This window comes from Patella vulgata, chromosome 5, assembly GCF_932274485.2.
Source record: "Patella vulgata chromosome 5, xgPatVulg1.2, whole genome shotgun sequence".
NCBI classification, from domain to species: domain Eukaryota; kingdom Metazoa; phylum Mollusca; class Gastropoda; family Patellidae; genus Patella; species Patella vulgata.
The window spans coordinates 48,806,227-48,825,578 of record NC_065883.2 but is presented as its reverse complement, the minus strand read 5'-3'; the positions used below and the strand labels follow the sequence as shown (position 1 = coordinate 48,825,578).

Sequence of the window (19,352 nt, the reverse complement as noted above, 5' to 3'; positions counted from 1 at the left end):
GGTCATAATCCAGGAAGTTACGTTTGGATAAGTGTGATTATCAAAAGGAACCAAAATCTTTATGATAAAAACATATATTTAAAGTTTCATCCAAATCCGATAAAAACTGTGGCCTCTAAGAGAGTCAACAACCTTGATATACCATATTTTTACACTATTTGCGTACAAGGGGCCATTATGTCCATCAGTCTTAGTACGATTTTCACGAAATTTGAACTCAACCATCATTTGGGTGTATGGTGATATACTAAAACATGTTTTTTAATTCGGATAAAAATTGTGACCTCCAGAGGGACCACAAACTAAAAGCGTGATTTTCATACAATCAGGGGCCATAATTCAGAAAGGTAAAATCCGATATGCGCAAATATCGACAGGAACCAAGATCTTTGGGTCAAAAACATGCATTCCAAGTTTCATCTAAATCGGATGAAAATTGTGACAACCTTGATATACCATATTTTTACACTATTTGCGTACAAGGGCGGCCATTTTGTCTGGCAGTTTTGGTCCGATTTTCCCGAAATTCGAACTCAACCATCATTAGGGTGTAACGATGATATACTAAAACGTTTTTTTTTAATTCAGATAAAAATTGTGACCTCTAGAGGGACCACAAGTTAAAAGCGAGATTTTTCATACAATCAGAGACCATAATTCAGGAAGTTATCGTGTCCCAAAGCATCAACCAATCAGATTGTTTATCTCTGCTTACCGTAAGCAATGTTCATCATTGAACTCCATCAAGGCATTCACATAATGAACGCCTACACCAAGTTTGAACATTCTACCTCAATTAGAAGGAGAGTTATTGTGTTCCAAAATCTCAACCAATCAAATTGCTTATCACTCTGCTTACCCTCAGCAAATAATGTTCATGAACGAACTCAGTATTAAAGCTATACACCAAGTGTCCCCACTCTCACTTAATTCGAACTAAAGTTATCGAGTCCCAAAGTATCAACCAATTAAATTGCTTGTTTTTGCTTACCCTAAGCAGAAAATTCTCATGTTTGAACTCCATCAAGGCATTTGTTCTGAAATGATTAATGATGAAAGGGAAACAACTCTTGTTTTCTTTTTACTCTTCTTTTTGGAGATAATAAATGTTGTTGAGTTGGGTTGGCAGCCATATTTTAAAACCATGTGTTTTTCTTTGTAAAAATCTTGTATAGTCAAGATATGTGAGTATTGAGTATAGAAAGGCAATAGCCTTTAATAAACATGTTTCCTATTTAACCGAGTATCGTTTCTATAATCCAAAACATGGTCCGACGAGACGGATACAGTTGTTCCAGTCAATCTCTTGAGTTTAGTTCATGTGCCAGTCGACCTATAGTATAGTATAGTAATTATCTTATAGGCCTAATATATTGACAATTGTTATCATTAGCTCAGTTTGATGGATCTCCTTCTTCAGTGGAAAGTTTAGAAGGACACAGAAAAGAAATTCATTTTAGCGTCTTAAGATGAAAAAGTATTAGAAGATATTGAAGATGAAGATGAAGTTGGTAATGATATGTTTGAATCAAGTGAATTTGCTGACACTATTAATAGAACTTTATTTAAAATTAAATTGTGTTTACATAATAATGAGAAGGCCAGTGAAAAATCGAGTACCAGTATAGCTGATAGTTCTGATTTGAGTAGCCCTAGTAATCCATCTAGAGAAACTTTTGTCAGTAAGACTAAATTGCCAAAATTGTGTTTGCCTAGATTTTCTGGTGATCCGAAGCTGTGGCAGCCGTTTTGGGATAGCTTCCGGGCTGCAGTAGACGATAACAGTGACATTTCAAGTGTTGAGAAATTTAATTATTTAAAGAGTCTGTTGGACGGACCAGCATCTTCATGTGTAGCAGGCTTGTCTTTAATAAGTGAAGACTATGAAGCAGCAATTCAGCTTTTAAAAGATAGGTTCGCAAATAAGCAAGTTATTATTTCTGGATATGGACGTTTTACTTAATTTACAACCTGTTACAAGTGGTTGTGAAGTTAAATATATTCGTAGATTATACGACACCATTGAGGTCCAGATAAGAAGTCTAAAATCTATGGGTGTACAGTCTGAATCGTATGGTAATATTCTTATTCCTATTATCATCAATAAACTTCCTGAAGAGTTACGTTTATTTATTAGCCGTGGAGTTAAAGATTGGAGTGTGGACGAAGTCTTGGATATTTTAAAAACTGAACTTGAAGCTAGAGAGCGAGTTAATTTAATGCATAGTAATTCTAAGAAACGCGGGTATTCTTTGAACAACGTATACAGTCCTCAATCCAGATCGAATCGAGTGAATCCCTCAACAGCTTCAACTTTATTTTCGAGTAAAGATCAAAGATCTGTGCCGTATTGTGTGTTTTGTGCTCAGCAAAACCCATCTGTAAACTGCACGTCCGTTACTGACATTTCAGCTCACAAATCTATATTACGTCATAAAGCAAAGTGTTTTTTGAGTTTACGCTCTGGACATGTGTTACGGAATTGTCCTAATCATGACTATAAATGCTTTAACTGCGGAGAAAGACATAATAAAGCTATTTGTACTTATAGGCCTCAACAAAATGTAAGGCTGCCGAGTTATGTTAATAAAACTGAAACTGGACAATCGAGTCAAACTGTGACATCTAACATGACTTGTACAGGTGATCAAAATTCTATTCTGTTACAAACCGCTGTAGGGTTTGTAAGTGGTAATGGTAATTCTAGGGGATCGTATAAGAACATTGTATTTGATTTGTGCAGTCAAAGAACATATATTACTGATACAACACGCAGATTGTTAAATTTAATAACTGTTGGGCATGAAAATTTACTTATTAAAACCTTTGGGGAGGAAACTCCTAAGTTAAGATTGTGTGACATTGTTCAATTTAATGTTGCAAGTGATGATGGTTTACATTTGTATGTTACAGCGTATGGTAGCGATCAATTAACGTGTAAAGCTTTAGAAAAGTACCCACATTTACAGGGTTTGAAATTAGCGAATCCATCTGGGCATTCTTATTTTACAGTTGATATATTAATCAGGGCAGATTTCTATTGGAATTTCTTTTGTGGTGAAACAAGACGGGGAGAGTTCCCTGGTCCCGTCGCAATGTTGACAAAACTTGGTTGGGTGCTGTCTGGCCCTGTCATTAATAACTCAAGTAGTGAGCAATGCACTATTAATTTAAGTCATACGCATGTATTGCATATTAGTTCTGTATCTGATGAAAATTGTGATGTATCTTCAATTAAGTCTGAGTTAAGTAAGTTTTGAGAGCTTGAATCTTTGGGTATTCGTAATGATGAATCAAGTGTTTTGTCAGATTTTACTGATAACATTACATTTGATGGTAAAAGGTATGAGGTGAGGTTACCATTTAAAGAAAATCATCTTAAAATATCTGATAATTATTCTACTTGTGTAAAGCGCTTATCATCTCTTTTGTATCGACTAAATAGTAAGCCGGATGTTCTTAAAGAATATGATAGAATAATTGATGAACAATTATCTGAAGGTATTATTGATACTGTAAATGATGATGATGTAATAATTAATTCCGGATCAATACATTACATTCCACACAGAGAAGTTTTACATTCAGATAAGGTCACAACTAAATTAAGAGTGGTACATGATGCCTCTTGTAAAACAAATGGGCCTAGTCTTAATGAGTGTTTATATTCAGGCCCTTCATTAAACCCGCTTATATTCGATATTCTTCTTCGATTTAGAATGAATCCTATCGCTTTGACTGCTGACATACAGAAGGCATTTTTGAATATTGCCATTTATAAAGAGCACCGAGACTTTCTTAGATTCTTATGGGCGAGTCACCTAAAATTAAAGTGTTTAGATTTAATAGAGTGGTATTTGGAGTGACTTCAAGTCCCTTCATTTTAAATGCAACCCTACCTTATCATTTAAGTAATTCTATCGATGGCAATTTTAAAATTTTGAATAATATTCTTAGGTCATTGTATGTTGATGATTTTGCCTCTGGAGCAGATAATGTAAACTCTGCTTAAATAATTGTGGATTCAATATGAGAAAATGGTGTAGTAATTCGCCTGTGTTAATGTCTATGCTGCAAGAGAGTCCAGCGATTTCCCTGAAGTAGAATTTAATGTTACGAAAATAGAGTCTGATGTAATCAAAGATGATAGAGGTTATAATGATTTTGTTCAAAATTCAAATTTTGATAGTAACAGTGTTTTAGGTCAAAAATGGGATACTAATACTGATAGGTTTCAATTCGAATTTGATAAGATTTTGTCAAATGTAAATGTTAATGGAACTTTAACTAAAAGACAAGTTCTTAGTACAACTGCGAAATTCTTTGATCCAGTTGGTTTAATATCACCTATTGTATTACTGTTTAAGCTATGTTTTCAAAAGTTGTGTGAAAATCCTTTAGATTGGGATGATCCATTAGATAATAATTTTTGTGATTATTGGAATAATTTAGTGTCTAGTCTATCTGCTGTAAAGGCTATACATATTAATCGCTGTATTTGTTCTGAACTACGACAGGCGAATTCTATTCAATTTCATGTATTCGGAGACGCTTCCGAAAAAGCTTATGGTTCTTGTTTATATGTAAGGTGTGAACATTCAGATACTAACGAAAAACATTGTAATTTAATTGCCTCTAAAACGTGTGGCGCCTTTAAAGAAACAATCTATACCCAAACTTGAGCTACTCGCATGTTTAATATCTGTTAGACTAGCTATATGTGTACGAGAAGCTTTAAAGGACATCGTAGGTGCGCCTGTATATTTTTGGTCTGACTCTCAAGTCGCATTGTCTTGGATTAAAAATACTACCTGTGAGTTTAAGCAGTTTGTGAATAATCGTGTGGTTGAAATTAGCGATTCTTCTGACATTGGTAAATGGTCTTACTGCTCAACTAAAGAAAACCCTGCAGATGTTGCTTCACGGGGATGTAAGGCAGTAGAATTGGTAAATAATGACCTGTGGTGGCAGGGACCATTATACTTGTTAAGTCCAAGAGACATTTGGCCGAGTAACATTGAAGAAACTTTGAGTGAACCATTTTATTCTGAAGTTAAGAAATCTACTGTTTGTATCTCAGATGTCAAAACTAATCATAATATTGAAAATATACTAGACATTTCTCGCTATAGCAACATTAATAGTCTATTAAGAGTGACTGCTTATGTTTGGGTTTCATTAAGAATTTGAAGAATAAAATATCTGGTGTAGAGATATTCAACATAGTTTTAATGGCCGTAAATTTGAGCAACAGAGACAGTAGCTTAATTTAAAACTTGATGACATTGGCATTTTGAGATGTTATGGGCTATACTAATTTGCCTTTTGATGCGAAATTCCCTATTTTCCTACCAGATTTCATCGTTTTACGAGTTTGATTATTGAAAAGTGTCATCGAGATGTGCATCATAATGGGACAGCAGAGACTTTAGTTCAGTTGCGCCAAAAGTTTTGGGTTTGTCGTGGACAACAAGTTGTTAAAGCTGTGATTACGAAATGTATTCCCTGTCGTAAATTGGAAGGTAAATGTTATGGAGTTCCGTTAGCGCCGCCTTTACCAGAGTTTCGACTTTCTGATGATCTCGCTTTTACAAATATTGGAGTGGACTATGCGGGACCATTATACATTAAAGACATTTATTCTAAGAGTGGAGAGATGAACAAGGTGTTCATAGTGCTGTATACTTGTGCGAGTAGTCGCACGGTTCATTTAGATTTAGCACCGGATGCTAGTTCTACTTCTTTTACCAAGAGTTTTCGAAGTTTTATTTGAAGGCGTGGAGTACCAACCTTAGTGAATTCAGACAATGGACTGGTTTTCAAGAGTGCTGAACTTCGAGCCTTTACGAATAGTAGGAACATTAAATGGTGCTATAATATTGAACGATCCCCGTGGTGGGGTGGATTTTTTGAGCGTATGGTGCGTTCCACCAAACGTTGCCTGAAAAAAGCTTTAGGTAATGCTCATTTGACGTATGAAGAGCTATTGACTATATTAGTGGACATTGAAGGCGTGTTCAACTCGCGTCCTCTTACATACCTTAGCAACGATTGTATAGAACCTTTAACCCCTTCGCATTTAGTACTGGGAAGACGGATATTGTCGGAACTGTTCTTTAATCCAAATCCTAAAGTAGTTGGTGATAACTCCTCTGAATTCTGCAAGCGTAAGAAATACTTACAAACTGTATTTATTGGTCAAGATGGCGGAATGACTATGTTACTCAATTACGCGAGCATCATCGTTCCAGAGTTAAAACAGGTCCTATCATATGTGAGGGTGATATTGTGTTAGTATTTGATGATAAAGTATCGCGTTTAAATTGGGAAATGGGTAGAGTTGACAGGATTTTACCAGGCCGTGATAATAAAGTGCGATCCGCTGTTGTTAGAGTTCAGAACAAACAAGGCAAAATTATATTTTTGAATAGACCTATACAAAAATTGTACCCAATAGAGTTGGTTAGAGATGAGTAAAGAAATGTATCTTATTATTTATAAGTATAAGAGTACACAGTTAGAAATCTGTGTGTGATATGTGTATTTATGAGTTTAGAATCTTAGAACATGTAACGAGTTTAGAATCTTAGTGTTTTGAGTATAGAATCTTAGTAGTTTCAGTATAGAATCTTATAGAGTACAGCATCTTAAAGATTCTTGTTAATTCGAGTAAAGCATCTTAAATAATTGTATAGAGTATTGCTATTACGAGTGTAAATCTCAAGCATTATCTTATATTTTAGTGTGTTTTATTGACCTCGCGTCAATAAGGGGGGAGTGTGTTCTGAAATGATTTTCTTTTTACTCTTCTTTTTGGAGATAAAAAATGTTGTAGAGTTGGGTTGGCAGCCATATTTTAAAACCATGTGTTTTTCTTTGTAAAAATCTTGTATAGTCAAGATATGTGAGTATTGAGTATAGAAAGGCAATAGCCTTTAATAAACATGTTTCCTATTCAATCGAGTATCGTTTCTATAATCCAAAACAGCATTCACCTAATAGACACCTATGCCAAGTGTGAACAAAATAACTAATTAGAATGAGAGAAAATGCTCATTATCGAACTTAGTCAAGGTATTGATGTAATGAAACTATACACCAAGTTTCACCACTCTCACTTAATTAGAACTAAAGTTCTCATGTCCCAAAGCATCAACCAATCAAATTGCTTATCAGCTCTGCTTACCCTAAGCAGAAAATGCTGATCTTGACCTAATAAACACCTACACCAAGTTTGAACATTCTAGCTCAATTAGAAGGAGAGTTATTGTGTTCCAATGTCTCGGCCAATCAACTTGCTTATCGCTCTGCTTACCCTGAGCAGAAAATGCTCATTATCGAACTTAGTCAAGGTATTGATGTAATGAAACTATACATCAAGTTTCACCACGCTTACTTAATTAGAACTAAAGTTATCGTGTCCCAAAGCATCAACCAATCAAATTGCTTATCAGCTCTGCTTACCCTAAGCAGAAAATGCTGATCTTCGAACTCCATCAAGGTATTGACCTAATAAACACCTACACCAACCAAATTTGAAGATTCTAGCTCAATTACAAGGAGAGTTATTGTGTTCCAATAACTCGGCCAATCAAATTGCTTATCGCTCTGCTTACCCTGAGCAGAAAATGCTCATTATTGAACTTAGTCAAGGTATTGATGTAATGAAGGTATACACCAAGTTTCATCACTCTCACTTAATTAGAACTAAATTTATCGTGTCCCAAACATCAACCAATCAAATTGCTTATCTCTGCTTGTACTCTAAGCAGAAAATACTCATCTTCGAACTTCATCAAGGCATTGACCTAATAAACACCTACAACAAGTTTGAACATTCTAGCTCAATTAGAAAGAGAGTTATTGTGTCCCAAAAAGTGTGACGGACGGACAGACAGATAAACCCATTTTAATAGCCCCCTGCTTTCTTCGAAAGGCGGGGGACAACAAGATTATACAAAGTAAATCAAAGTTTTAACCTTAGAAGTAATTAGCATGAAATGTTTAAATCAGGATTACCAGGTTCACTAATTTTAACAATGCATATAGGATTTTAAGCAGATCAGATGGCAGTTTACAAGATTTTACTAAGTGAATAAGGCCCATAACTCTAGCAATGTTCTGAACAATGCATAAAAATTTCAAACAAATCAAATAACTTTGAAGTGAGCAATATCTGTAACTCTAGCAATAATCATCAGGAATCATTTCACTAAGGGTCATTACTTTTGAAACAATGAACAGAAATTGTTCAAATCGATAAACTCTTTTCTTTCGCTGATTTCAACAATGCATATAATATAAATTTAATGACAGGAGAAAACAAAGAATTTGTAGGCAAGTATAGGAGCTTTTATGTATGACATACTTCCGGTGTCTATTTTTAGTTCAAGAACCCCAGAATTTACTTGAGGGCATTTCTCTTTATAGAAAATGTATTCTTAAATGTCACTCTTATGTGGAGGTTGTAAAAAAATTACTGACTAAAATAAATGCTTGGATGACTTTAACCATGCTTTGTGCAGATTTTCGTCATGAACTTTATCGTTAGATAAAGAACTGGTAAAGTTTCTGCAGATAGTGACCTCTGGCATAAACCAGTGTGGCTTTCATATAAATAGATTAAGCTGTCAGTTCCATTTTAGGCAATACAAGCTAGTGAATCAATATGAAATAAAAGCAAATATACTTTCACCTTGCATTAGAAATAGAGCTATCAATACTGTTGGCGCTAGACAGCTACCTATAGCTTTCCAATATGATTTATATACATGTAGTTTGACCACACCCTTCTCTTGTTCTTCTTCTATTACTAGTCCTCCATCTTCTTCAGTTACATCATCATTGCTAACATCTTCATTAATACGTTCTTCTTCTAGATCCTCTCTTATACATGGTAGAACATCGGATGGGCGACCTGTAAATTATTCGTCACATATATGGATGTAAATGGTTACTTGAACAAACAAGCCAACAGTGAGGCTGATGTCCCCCGCCGAAATCCCAAAATAAATAGATGACACACATTAATTAATCGCACCTTTATTTTTTTTTCAAAAGTATCAAGCAATCAAACTATACACTAAGTTTTATCACTCTCTATCAAATAGAATCAAAATTATCTTGTCCCAAAGCATTGACCAATGAAATCGATTAGCTCTGCTTAGCTTCAGCTTGAAATGTTAATCATTGAACTGAGTCAAGACATTCGCCTAATGAACATCTACATCAAGTCTAAACATTCTACCTCAATTAATAGCAGAGTTGTTATGTTCCAAAGTCTTGACCAATCAAATGGCTTATCGCTCATTAGCCTAAGCAGAAAATTCTCACCATCGAAATTAGTCAAGGTAATGAAATAATGAATCTATATTCAGAGTTCCATCGCTCTCACTTTATTATAACCAAAGTTATCGTGCCTCAAAGCATCAACCAATGAGATTGCTTATTTCTGCTTCAATTTGAAGAAGAGTTATTGTGTTCCAAGGTCTCGAACAATCAAATTGCTTATCACTCTGCTTACCCTGAGCAGAAAATGCTCATTATCGAACTTAGTCAAGATATTGATGTAATGAAATTATACACTAAGTTTCATCACTCTCACTTAAGTAGAACTAAAGTTATCGTGTCCCAAAGCATCAACCAATCAAATGGCTTATCTCTGCTTACCCTAAGCCGAACATGCTCATCTTCGAACACAGACAGACAGACGAACCCATTTTAATAGTCCCCTGCTTTCTTCGAAAGCCGGGGAACAACTAACCTGCGGCTGCCAAGCAGGATACGCCCACATTTTGCAAGAGATGGATAGAGATAAAGCTAAAAACAAATGCGATTTTTTGTACAATCTGGGGCAATAATCCAGAAAGTCATGGTCGGAAATGTGCAAATATCAAAAGGGACTGAGATCTTTGGGATATAAAGATATGTTTCAAGTTTCATCAAAATCGGTAAAAATTGTGACCTCTAGAGGGTCCACAACCTTCGTATTACATATACTTTTACACAATTTGCGTACAAAGAGCGGCCATTTTGTTGGGCAGTTTCATTTCAATTTTCCTGAAATTTGATTTCAACCTTTGTATTTAAACAGTTTTTAAAATCAAAAAATAAATTGTGCAAGCTAAAAATCCAAGATGTTACGTTCGGATACGCACGATTATCAAAAGGAACCAAGAACTTAGTGTGCAACGGTGATATATTCACACTTTTTATTTTAAATCAGGATAAAAATTTTGACCTATACAGGGACCATAAGCTAAAAACTTTTTTTTTGTACAATCAAGGGCCATAATTCAGGAAGTTATGGTTCGATGCGTGTGAATATCGACAGGAACCGAGATCGTTGGGTTATAAACATGTATTTCAAGTTTCATCAGAATCGTATCAAAATTGTGACCTCTAGAGGGTCCACAATCTTGATATACCAGATGTTTACACTATTTGCATATAGGGGGTGGCCATTTTGTCTAGCACACTTTGGCCTGATTTTCACGAAATTCGAACTCAATCAACATTACGGTGTATCGGTGATATGTTCAAATGTTTTTTTAAAGATCCAATACCACTCTAGTTGTAACTGAATAATATGTGCCAATCTTTATTCTGGTCAACAAATTGTACTATTTTACAATATTCCAATTAATTGATGATACAAATTTCATCTTAAAACACCTAATTTAAAAAATTGGAAAAATTCAACTAAATGAATTGAAAAGCCTGACGTAAAGCTTTTCAAATGTGACTTGGATTTAAAAAATTTTTGAACCCTTTGAACAAGTAAAATAGGATTTAATGGATAATTTACACAACAGGTAGGACACTAACACATCTAGTACTTAGAATAAGGCTATTTTTTATTTTCTGGAGCTGTCAAGCCAGCAAGAGTGTTATTGTCCCTTTAAATCGGATAATAATTGTGACCTCTAGGGGGACAACAAGCTAAAAACGTGATTTTTCGTACAATCTTGGGCCATAATTTTGGAAGTTACCATCCGATATCAAGGCCGGCGGAAGCAATTCTTGATTGGGGGGGCTACCGTCCTAGGTCCTGAGGCGAGGGTCCAGGGGCCGCCTAGGCCTGTAAACTCTTGGGGATCTAGATCGTCGGAGACGCTTTCTAAGCGATTTCTGGCTAATAAAATTACTCAGCAATGAAGTGAAATTTTATTTCATTTTAACTCCCTTACCACAAAAACACAATCTGTGGTGGTATAATCATGTGATGCTTACTTGACAAATATATGCATAATGCATGATGAAACTTACAATGTACGTTTATTATTTTTAGCTTATGGACACTCTAGACTAGAGGTCACAATTTTCATCCAATTTTGATGAAACTTGAAATGTATATTTGGTTCCTTTCCATAATCGCGCATATCTGATTGTTATTTCTGGATTATAGCCCCTGATTGTACGAAAAATCGCGTTTTTAGCTTGTGGTCCCTCTAGAGGTTACAATTTTTATCCGATTTAAAAGGCATTCGAATATATCACCATTACACCATAATTACGGCTGAGTTCACATTTCCTGAAAATGAGACCGTGCTGCCCGACAAAATGGCCGCTCCCCTAAAAGCATATAATATTCAGTTTAGATCTAAATATTAAGACCATCTGCAGATTTCGCCAATGTCACGAGATGTAGCGCAAACCCTAACTCACAATCCTCTGCAACAATCACTTGCCCTAACCCTGTTTACATGTCATGACCTTGACGAAATCTGCCAGTAGCTTTAATATTAGGATCTGATTGTAATACCCAGGTTGTAGACCATCCAGCGGTTTGAATTTTTTATCCAATTTTGATGAAATTTAAAATATATATTTATATCCCAAAGATCTGGGTTTCTTCGATATTGGACCGTAACTTTCTGGATTCTGATCCCCTGATTGTAGGAACATCACGTTTTTAGCTTACGGGTCCTCTAGAGGTCATAATTTGTATCTTATTTTCAATACTGTTCAAATATATCACCGTTACACAATAATTATTTCCGCAAATAAACCGAAGGTCTCGTAACCCTGGAAACAGAATAGAGCATAGCAGAGTTTTCTTCTTCTGAAAGACATAGAAGTCTTACTTCTACTCTGACTCCAGATTGTTGCATGCAAGTAACTATTCTATTAAAAACAAGAAGGCTTGAATTTAACATAGAAGTGTCACTTCTATGTTAAATTCAAGCCTTTTTGTTTTTAATAGAATAGTTACTTGCGTGCACCAACCTGGAGAAAAGGGTACTTGCGGCCAAAATATTGGCGGGGCTAAAGCCCCCCCTAGCCCCCATACTCCGCCGGGCCTGGGTATGCGTGAATATCGCAAGGAACCAAGATCTTTGGGTTATAAACATGCATTTCAAGTTTCATCAAAATCTGATCAAAAGTGTGACCTCTTTTTATGAACATGGGTTCCACGTCGGCCATTTATGCCGGTCAAGACCTAGGGTTATGGAAAATGACCGTCACTAGATCTGACCCATCGGTCATTTTCCACGCCGGAAAAAAAAGAGCCTTTTTCAATATCCAATTTTCAAACGTGGCTACGATCGACCTCCACTATGTAACTATACAATTGTACGGCCAATACAGAATAAAGCACATGTAGAAGCCACATAATCTCGTTGTAGATGCCAAAAGTGTCTCAGTTTGTCTTAAAGTTAATTTTCGAGAACAATCAGTTGTCTGATTCCGTTTAGGCATTGTGCAGATATTTTGTGGTCTTAACCCTGAGGCTACTCGCTAGGGAGGCTGGGAAGAGATCTCGTGCAGCTGTGGTTGTCGCTTGTCACTGTGGGTTGGAAGTTGGTACAGAGAGCATACTAACACGGTAGAAAATCGTTTTATCATTTATTTTATTGCATAATTATATGTATTAGAATATCATTTATCAGTCACAGCAGACATGTCATCGTTCATGTTCGAATTGTTCTGGAATTTGAATATTGTTGTCACTTTGTTTGGTGTCTGAAATTTTGTCACATTTTGCATGGTGACAGTATGGTTGCACTTGATTCCAGCTATTGTACACATCTGATTATCAATCCCGTTAGTCATTTATTGCTGTCAATAAGTATGTTTTGCATAACGGTATAGCAAATTAGCCTGTACATTGAAATCTCCTTCACTTTGGAAGGTTTGTCATATCTAAAATGCTACATTTTGTATGCATGTTATTTACACAAAGTCTATATATGTTTTTTCAGTCAATCGCTGTGTCAACGCTGTGTATTACAAGTAATACAACACTGAATGGTTTACTTTGATGTTTATTATAGTAAAGTTTATCAACACTGAACCTGTTGTATTTTGTGAACCAGAATAACCAATTTGAAGAGTCGTTCGAAGTCTGTCTCACCCTTTTTGGTTTTGGTCCTTTGGTCATAATTGCATTGCCTGTGTATTGCGTATAGTAGTATCACTGAGTGCCTTCTGTATGTGTACCTTAGTCCCCACATTGAGTCATTGACGTGTTAAGCTGCAGTTCGCACTTGTACATAAGGAAAGTAAATATACACATTAGTAATTTGTTTAGCCGTTGGAAGTTTGGCGATAACAATCTGTGTATTGATATTTAGAAGTTTATTATGAGTTGGAAGTTTTCATAATAGATTTGAACTTTACGAGAACACTACTTTAAAAAAAATTGCCTTAGAAGTATACATAGTATTTTGAGCATCAACAGAAGTTTATCGAAATGGCATCAGGAGGTTACGATCTTTGAAGTAAAATAAATGTTGAAAATGAAGAAGTTAACCCTGAAGATAGTGCATCACAGACAGCACCAAGGCCGGAGGCTTCTTCTCCACAGCAGGCCCCTCCCTTACCTCCATCACCGCAATCTGTTACTAACAAGACACAACTTACCGATCAACGTCCAGATCAAAATGCTTTAACTTCAATTCAAGATGAATCTGTTTTGTCTTCATTACTTATAGAAGAGGAAAGGAAATTTAAGTTAAGAGCATTGAAAAGGATGGAACAAATTAAAACTGAAAAAATCAGATTGCAGATCCAAGAAGAAGAATTGGTGATTTTGTCTGAGTTGGAGATGGCAGAGGCTAGAACTAGGGCCTTAACTAGAATGGAAACTCCTCCTCCCTCCTCAAGTTTGCCTGAGAGGATGGAACCCCCTTCCCTGAATATTGCCGCTAGAAGTTTTGTTCTAACTGAGTCGCCACCTGTCACCACTAATACAACATCACCTAGTACAGAGCCACAGAGTTCAGCCATACCTGCTTCAGAATCCACAGCAGGTAACTTGATAGCCTCTATCGTCAAAGAACTGAAGAAACCACAATTCGATATTGAGAAGTTTAGCGGAGACCCAATGAAATATAAGAGATTTATGCACCAGTTCAAGTCCAATGTTGTTCCCCACACGGAATCTTAAGAAGAACAGTTGAATTATTTAGAACTATTCACCTCGGGTAAACCACAGAGAATTATACGTGGTTACGGAAATCTTGATCCAGATGAAGGACTCCGACGAGCCATAGCAGAATTGGAAGAAATATATGGAGATCCAGAAATAAAAGCACACGCCTACATCAATGGAGCCTTGGAATGGCCTGTCATGAAGAATGACAACTTAAAACTTCTGGAGGAATTTTCACTGCACCTTACAGAATGTAATAATGCATTTAACAGCATGGAAGAAATGAACATTTTAGAATACAAAGAAAATCTGAAACGTCTTGTACAAAAATTGCCATACCAACTGCAAGAAAGATGGAGAAGTGTCATATATCAAATCAAGGAGAGAAAACAAAGTCTTACATTCGGTAATTTGGTAGCCTTTTTCAGAAAGGAGTGCAAGAAAAATAGAGATCCATCTTTCGGAAAAGAGGTTTTAAAACCAGATGCTTCTTATTCCAGTTACAGTCATAGTCACAAGAAGTCTGACAACCAGAAACCACAACATCACAAACAAAGTTTGACACTGGCCACAACGAATCCAAATTATGCATCGAAAGACCGGTACAAATCTTCATCACCGCCAATGTCAAAGAGCTGTTTATATTGTAACAATAATAGTCATAACTTGAAACATTGTGGTGAACTTAAAAAGAAACCGATAGAAGACAGATTAACTTTCCTGAAAGATAGAGATTTATGTTTTGGCTGTCTGGTTAATGGTCACAGAAGTAAACATTGTCAGAAGAGAAGACAATGTGGTCATTGTATTAGAAGACACCTGTCAGTATTGCATGAAGACAATCAACAAAAGACATATCCACTCAATCAAGAACAAACACCAGTGACCTCTTCCAGCTGTTGTCAGTTCAGTCCAAGCCAAGAGTCGACCAGTCCGAGTCAAGAGTCGACGGTCATGAGTCAGAGTCAAGAGTAGACGGTCATGAGTCAGAGTCAAGAGTAGACGGTCATGAGTCTGAGTCAAGAGTAGACGGTCATGAGTCCGAGTCAAGAGTAGACGGTCATGAGTCCGAGTCAAGAGTCGATGGTCATGAGTCCGAGTCAAGAGTAGACGGTCATGAGTCCGAGTCAAGAGTAGACGGTCATCAGTCCGAGTCAAGAGTCGACAGTCATCGGTCCGAATCAAGAGTCATCGGTTAGTGCCCCAAGTCAAGAGTTGCCCAGCCAGGTCAAAGTTCAAGAAGATGAAGAACCTGTCGGGATGTTGAGTCAATTTGTCAAGTCGTCTAGTCAAGATCAGTTGGACCCCTCATCTCAGCAACTAGTAGAAGAGGATTTCTCTAATAGTCATGTGGGGGCTGGTAATGAAGAAGATTGCACGATGGCAATTGTTCCTGCCATAGCCAGAAATAGAAGAACTGGTGCCAGAAAAGATACTGGGAGTAGTATCACATTCATCACTGAACAGCTGATAAAAGAACTTGGTTTAAAGGGGAATAAGATAAAATTAACCATCCTCACAATGGGAGTACCCTTCACCATGGTAACAGAGAAGATAACTGACCTAGAAATACTTGATCTTGATTGCCAATATGCTGTTGTCATTCCAGTTGCATATTCCAAGGAACAAATGCCAGTTACCTCGAGACACATTCCAACTGAAGAAGATATAACATGTTGGCCTCATCTTAGAAATATTGAGATACCTAAAATAGAAGCAGATGTTGGTATTCTAATTGGTAATAATGTGTCAGATGCCTATTCACCGTTTGAAGTCATCACTGGTCCACCCGAGAGTCCTCATGCCACTAGAACAAGGTTAGGGTGGATATTCTGGTGTGTGAAGAGAAGGTCCAAGGGAGATAAACATATGGTGAATAAAGCAGAGATTATGGCTGTAGAAGAATTGGAAACTTTGAATGGTTTGAAAGAAATGGTCAAATCATCTATCAATTTAGATTTTCCTGAACACCTGGCTGATGAGAAGAGAGAGTATTCACTTCAGGATAAATTATTTATTGAGAAAACTTGAAATTCAATTACCTTTGTGGATCAGCATTATCAAGTAGCTTTGCCATTTAAGTGTGATGTTAAGTTACCAAACAACCGACATCTTGCTGAACAAAGGTTACGAAGTTTACAGAGAAAAATGTCGAAAAGTAAGACATACACAGAAGATTACATCAAGTTTATGAACAATATGTTAGATAAAGACTATGCTTCTCTAGCTTACATCAAGTTTATGAACAATATGTTAGATAAAGACTATGCTTCTCTAGTACCCAAAGAAGATTTAGATGGACAAGATGGTAGAGTGTGGTTTGATCCCCACCATGGCACGTACAAGAAACCTGATAAAATTAGAATAGTGTTTGATTGCAGTAGTTGGACAAGATGGTAGAGCAGGGTTCTTAATCCATTTTGAAATGAACCGGCCACGGTTAGGTCTAACGGATAGTCGTCTTTTCAACAACAAACATGTTAGTTTATGCATACTCTATTCACGTCAGTAATTGCATAATTCACTAATTGCATAATGTATTTGGGATAATAAAAGCCGAAACTCCGTATAAACAAGACCTTAGTAATTGCATACTTGCATTCATACATCGCTATAATATCGACATTTATAGTCATATTATTTCAGCAACTTGCATTGCATATTCCTACTTTTGGTTTCATCCAACTAAACGGAAGTTATAAATTAGTAAAAACTACAAGGACAAACAAATGTTTTTTTAAATTATTTTATTCGTAAGCACATGTTAATATATATATAAATAACATAGTATATAAGTATATAAATAACAAAGTAGCACAAATCGGTTTCCGTGTATAGTCGGAACTCGGAAATATGCTGTACGGGCGAAAGGTCACGTGGCCAATTGTCGTGATTCCGATCAGTTTATTTTTATCATTACCGGTATACAATTGTCGGGATTTAATGCAGCAGGAGTAGTTCGGATATCTGAGAGGATCTCGTCCTCAATTTCACTGGATATTAAAGAAATAAATTCACCACAACAATTAAAATCACGATATAGTTTTTTTGTCATTTCATGATCCTGCTGTTCTGTCAAATCGTTCAATTATTGTTTATAATTTTCGATGGCAATGTTTCTTTTTGCTATGGAATACGCATTTCGGATTAACGCCCGATTTGAAACAATTTCTATAGATTTGGGAATTAAACTCTTTGTTCTGTCATCGTCTTTCTTTGCTGCGCAGATATGATCGTCAGATTAATACGGTCTTTTGTTGCCGATAATTTGGTTGACCTATATTGCACGTGGGAGGATTTCCGGCTTTTGGAACTTCCATTGACAACGTGCATGCTTGAAGTTCAAGGTCAACGCCGCCATCACTATCTACAGTTAAATTTCGTTTACGTTTCCTGGTGTCATTCTGCGAGGTCTTCAAGTACTTGGCATGATTACCTCAATTAAGTTGTTTATTTATGAAATAAGCCAAAGGTATTCATTGGAATGATTGACTCTTTGATGGGTTTCTTAATCGACAAGTAATAATTAACTCTTTGTAATCGGCCGAAAGTCGATTGATTTATGATACCATTAGTGGCCGGTTCATTGTTTTAACAATCGGCCTGATAATTAATTCTTTGTTAATGAGCCGAAAGTAGATTGATTTGTGATACCTTAGTGGCCGGTTCATTGTTTTACCAATCGGCTAGATTAAAGATCAATCGGCTAAAGCCGACAAAAAACAGCCGATTAAGATCCCTGTGGTAGAGTGTGGTTTGTTCCCCACCATGGCACGTACAAGAAACCTGATAAAATTAGAATAGTGTTTGATTGCAGTAGTGTTTATCAAGGAATAAGTCTCAATAAACTACTTCTACCTGGTCCAGATTTAACAAACACTTTGTTGGGTGGTCTACTGAGATTTAGATTGGAGCAGGGCTTCCACTTCAAAATTTTCACTGCCGGTCATTTTTGATAACGCACGAAAACTTTTCAAAGTAAATTCATATTTCATGTTTTTTATTCATGGTAGGGTATTGTGAATTCACGTGTCTATACCACTTTGTCACCATGGGGTGAACAAAAAAAATATATTTGACTTAAATATGAAATATTAGTAAGGCTTATGATAATTATTTAATAATTAAATATTCCGTTTTGGCTACTTAAATAACGAAATAGTTGAATTGGCCAGAGAAAAACCATTTCAGTAGCTCACACGTAATTAACACGTGCTCTATAGAAAACACACTGACCTGGATAATTTTGAGTTGTAATACAATAACTTTGAAATGAATATAAATATATAATTATCCATGGCATATATCTCACATTTTTTTGGTTTTAGACCATCTCTTACGGAATTACGGGCCTCAGAATTGTGACGTAAATCCTAATAATGTTTAACTAAATGACTAACGGATAACTAACTTCACGGCTAGAATACTAGCGCCCCCTAGAATATGGTCGTGTATAAGAGTAACCGTATATACACGACATTTCTTCTACACGTGGAATTATCAATATTGCTGCACAATAGAACTGGAATACGTATTTTTCTTAATTGTTCGATAACGGTAAGCAAGTTAACTAATCTCTAGATTTTATTTCAACAATTTCCACAAGGCCGTAATACCGCTATAAACATTTTTAAATGCATTTTTCTCCCAACACGTACGTTGTTGAGGACTGGTTGGATTCGAAGAGCAATACTTCATATCAATTGCCCTTTTTCGAAGATCATAATAACCTCGTTTACATTGTGCCTGACCGTAACAGCGGTAAACGGCTTTGTTGTTGAAAATTCTTATGACACGTGGACAATACGTGAATGTTTAACAATGGGCCGCTTCACGCCGTTGATTAGATTCCCACTTATCAATTAACATTTATTGTTCTACTACCAGACACTCATCATGAATTATCAACACAACACTCAGTATTCTTGTATAGTTACACAGTGAAGGTCGATCGTAGCCATGTTTGAAATTGTTT

General features: G+C 36.2%; 1 protein-coding gene across 1 annotated transcript in view; it reads right to left on the bottom strand.

The window, feature by feature from the left end:
- The window catches only part of LOC126821164 (ATP-binding cassette sub-family C member 10), a 103,001-nt gene extending 86,964 nt beyond the window's left edge, over positions 1–16,037 (bottom strand). The window contains exons 1-2 of the mRNA XM_050549543.2: positions 15,941–16,037; positions 8,696–8,917 (exon numbers count right to left, since the gene is read on the bottom strand). Of these exons, the coding sequence (XP_050405500.1) occupies positions 8,696–8,702 (7 nt within the window). The 5' untranslated portion in view covers positions 8,703–8,917; positions 15,941–16,037. The remainder of the gene's footprint in view (positions 1–8,695; positions 8,918–15,940) is intronic.
- Between the last annotated feature and the right edge of the window lie 3,315 nt (positions 16,038–19,352).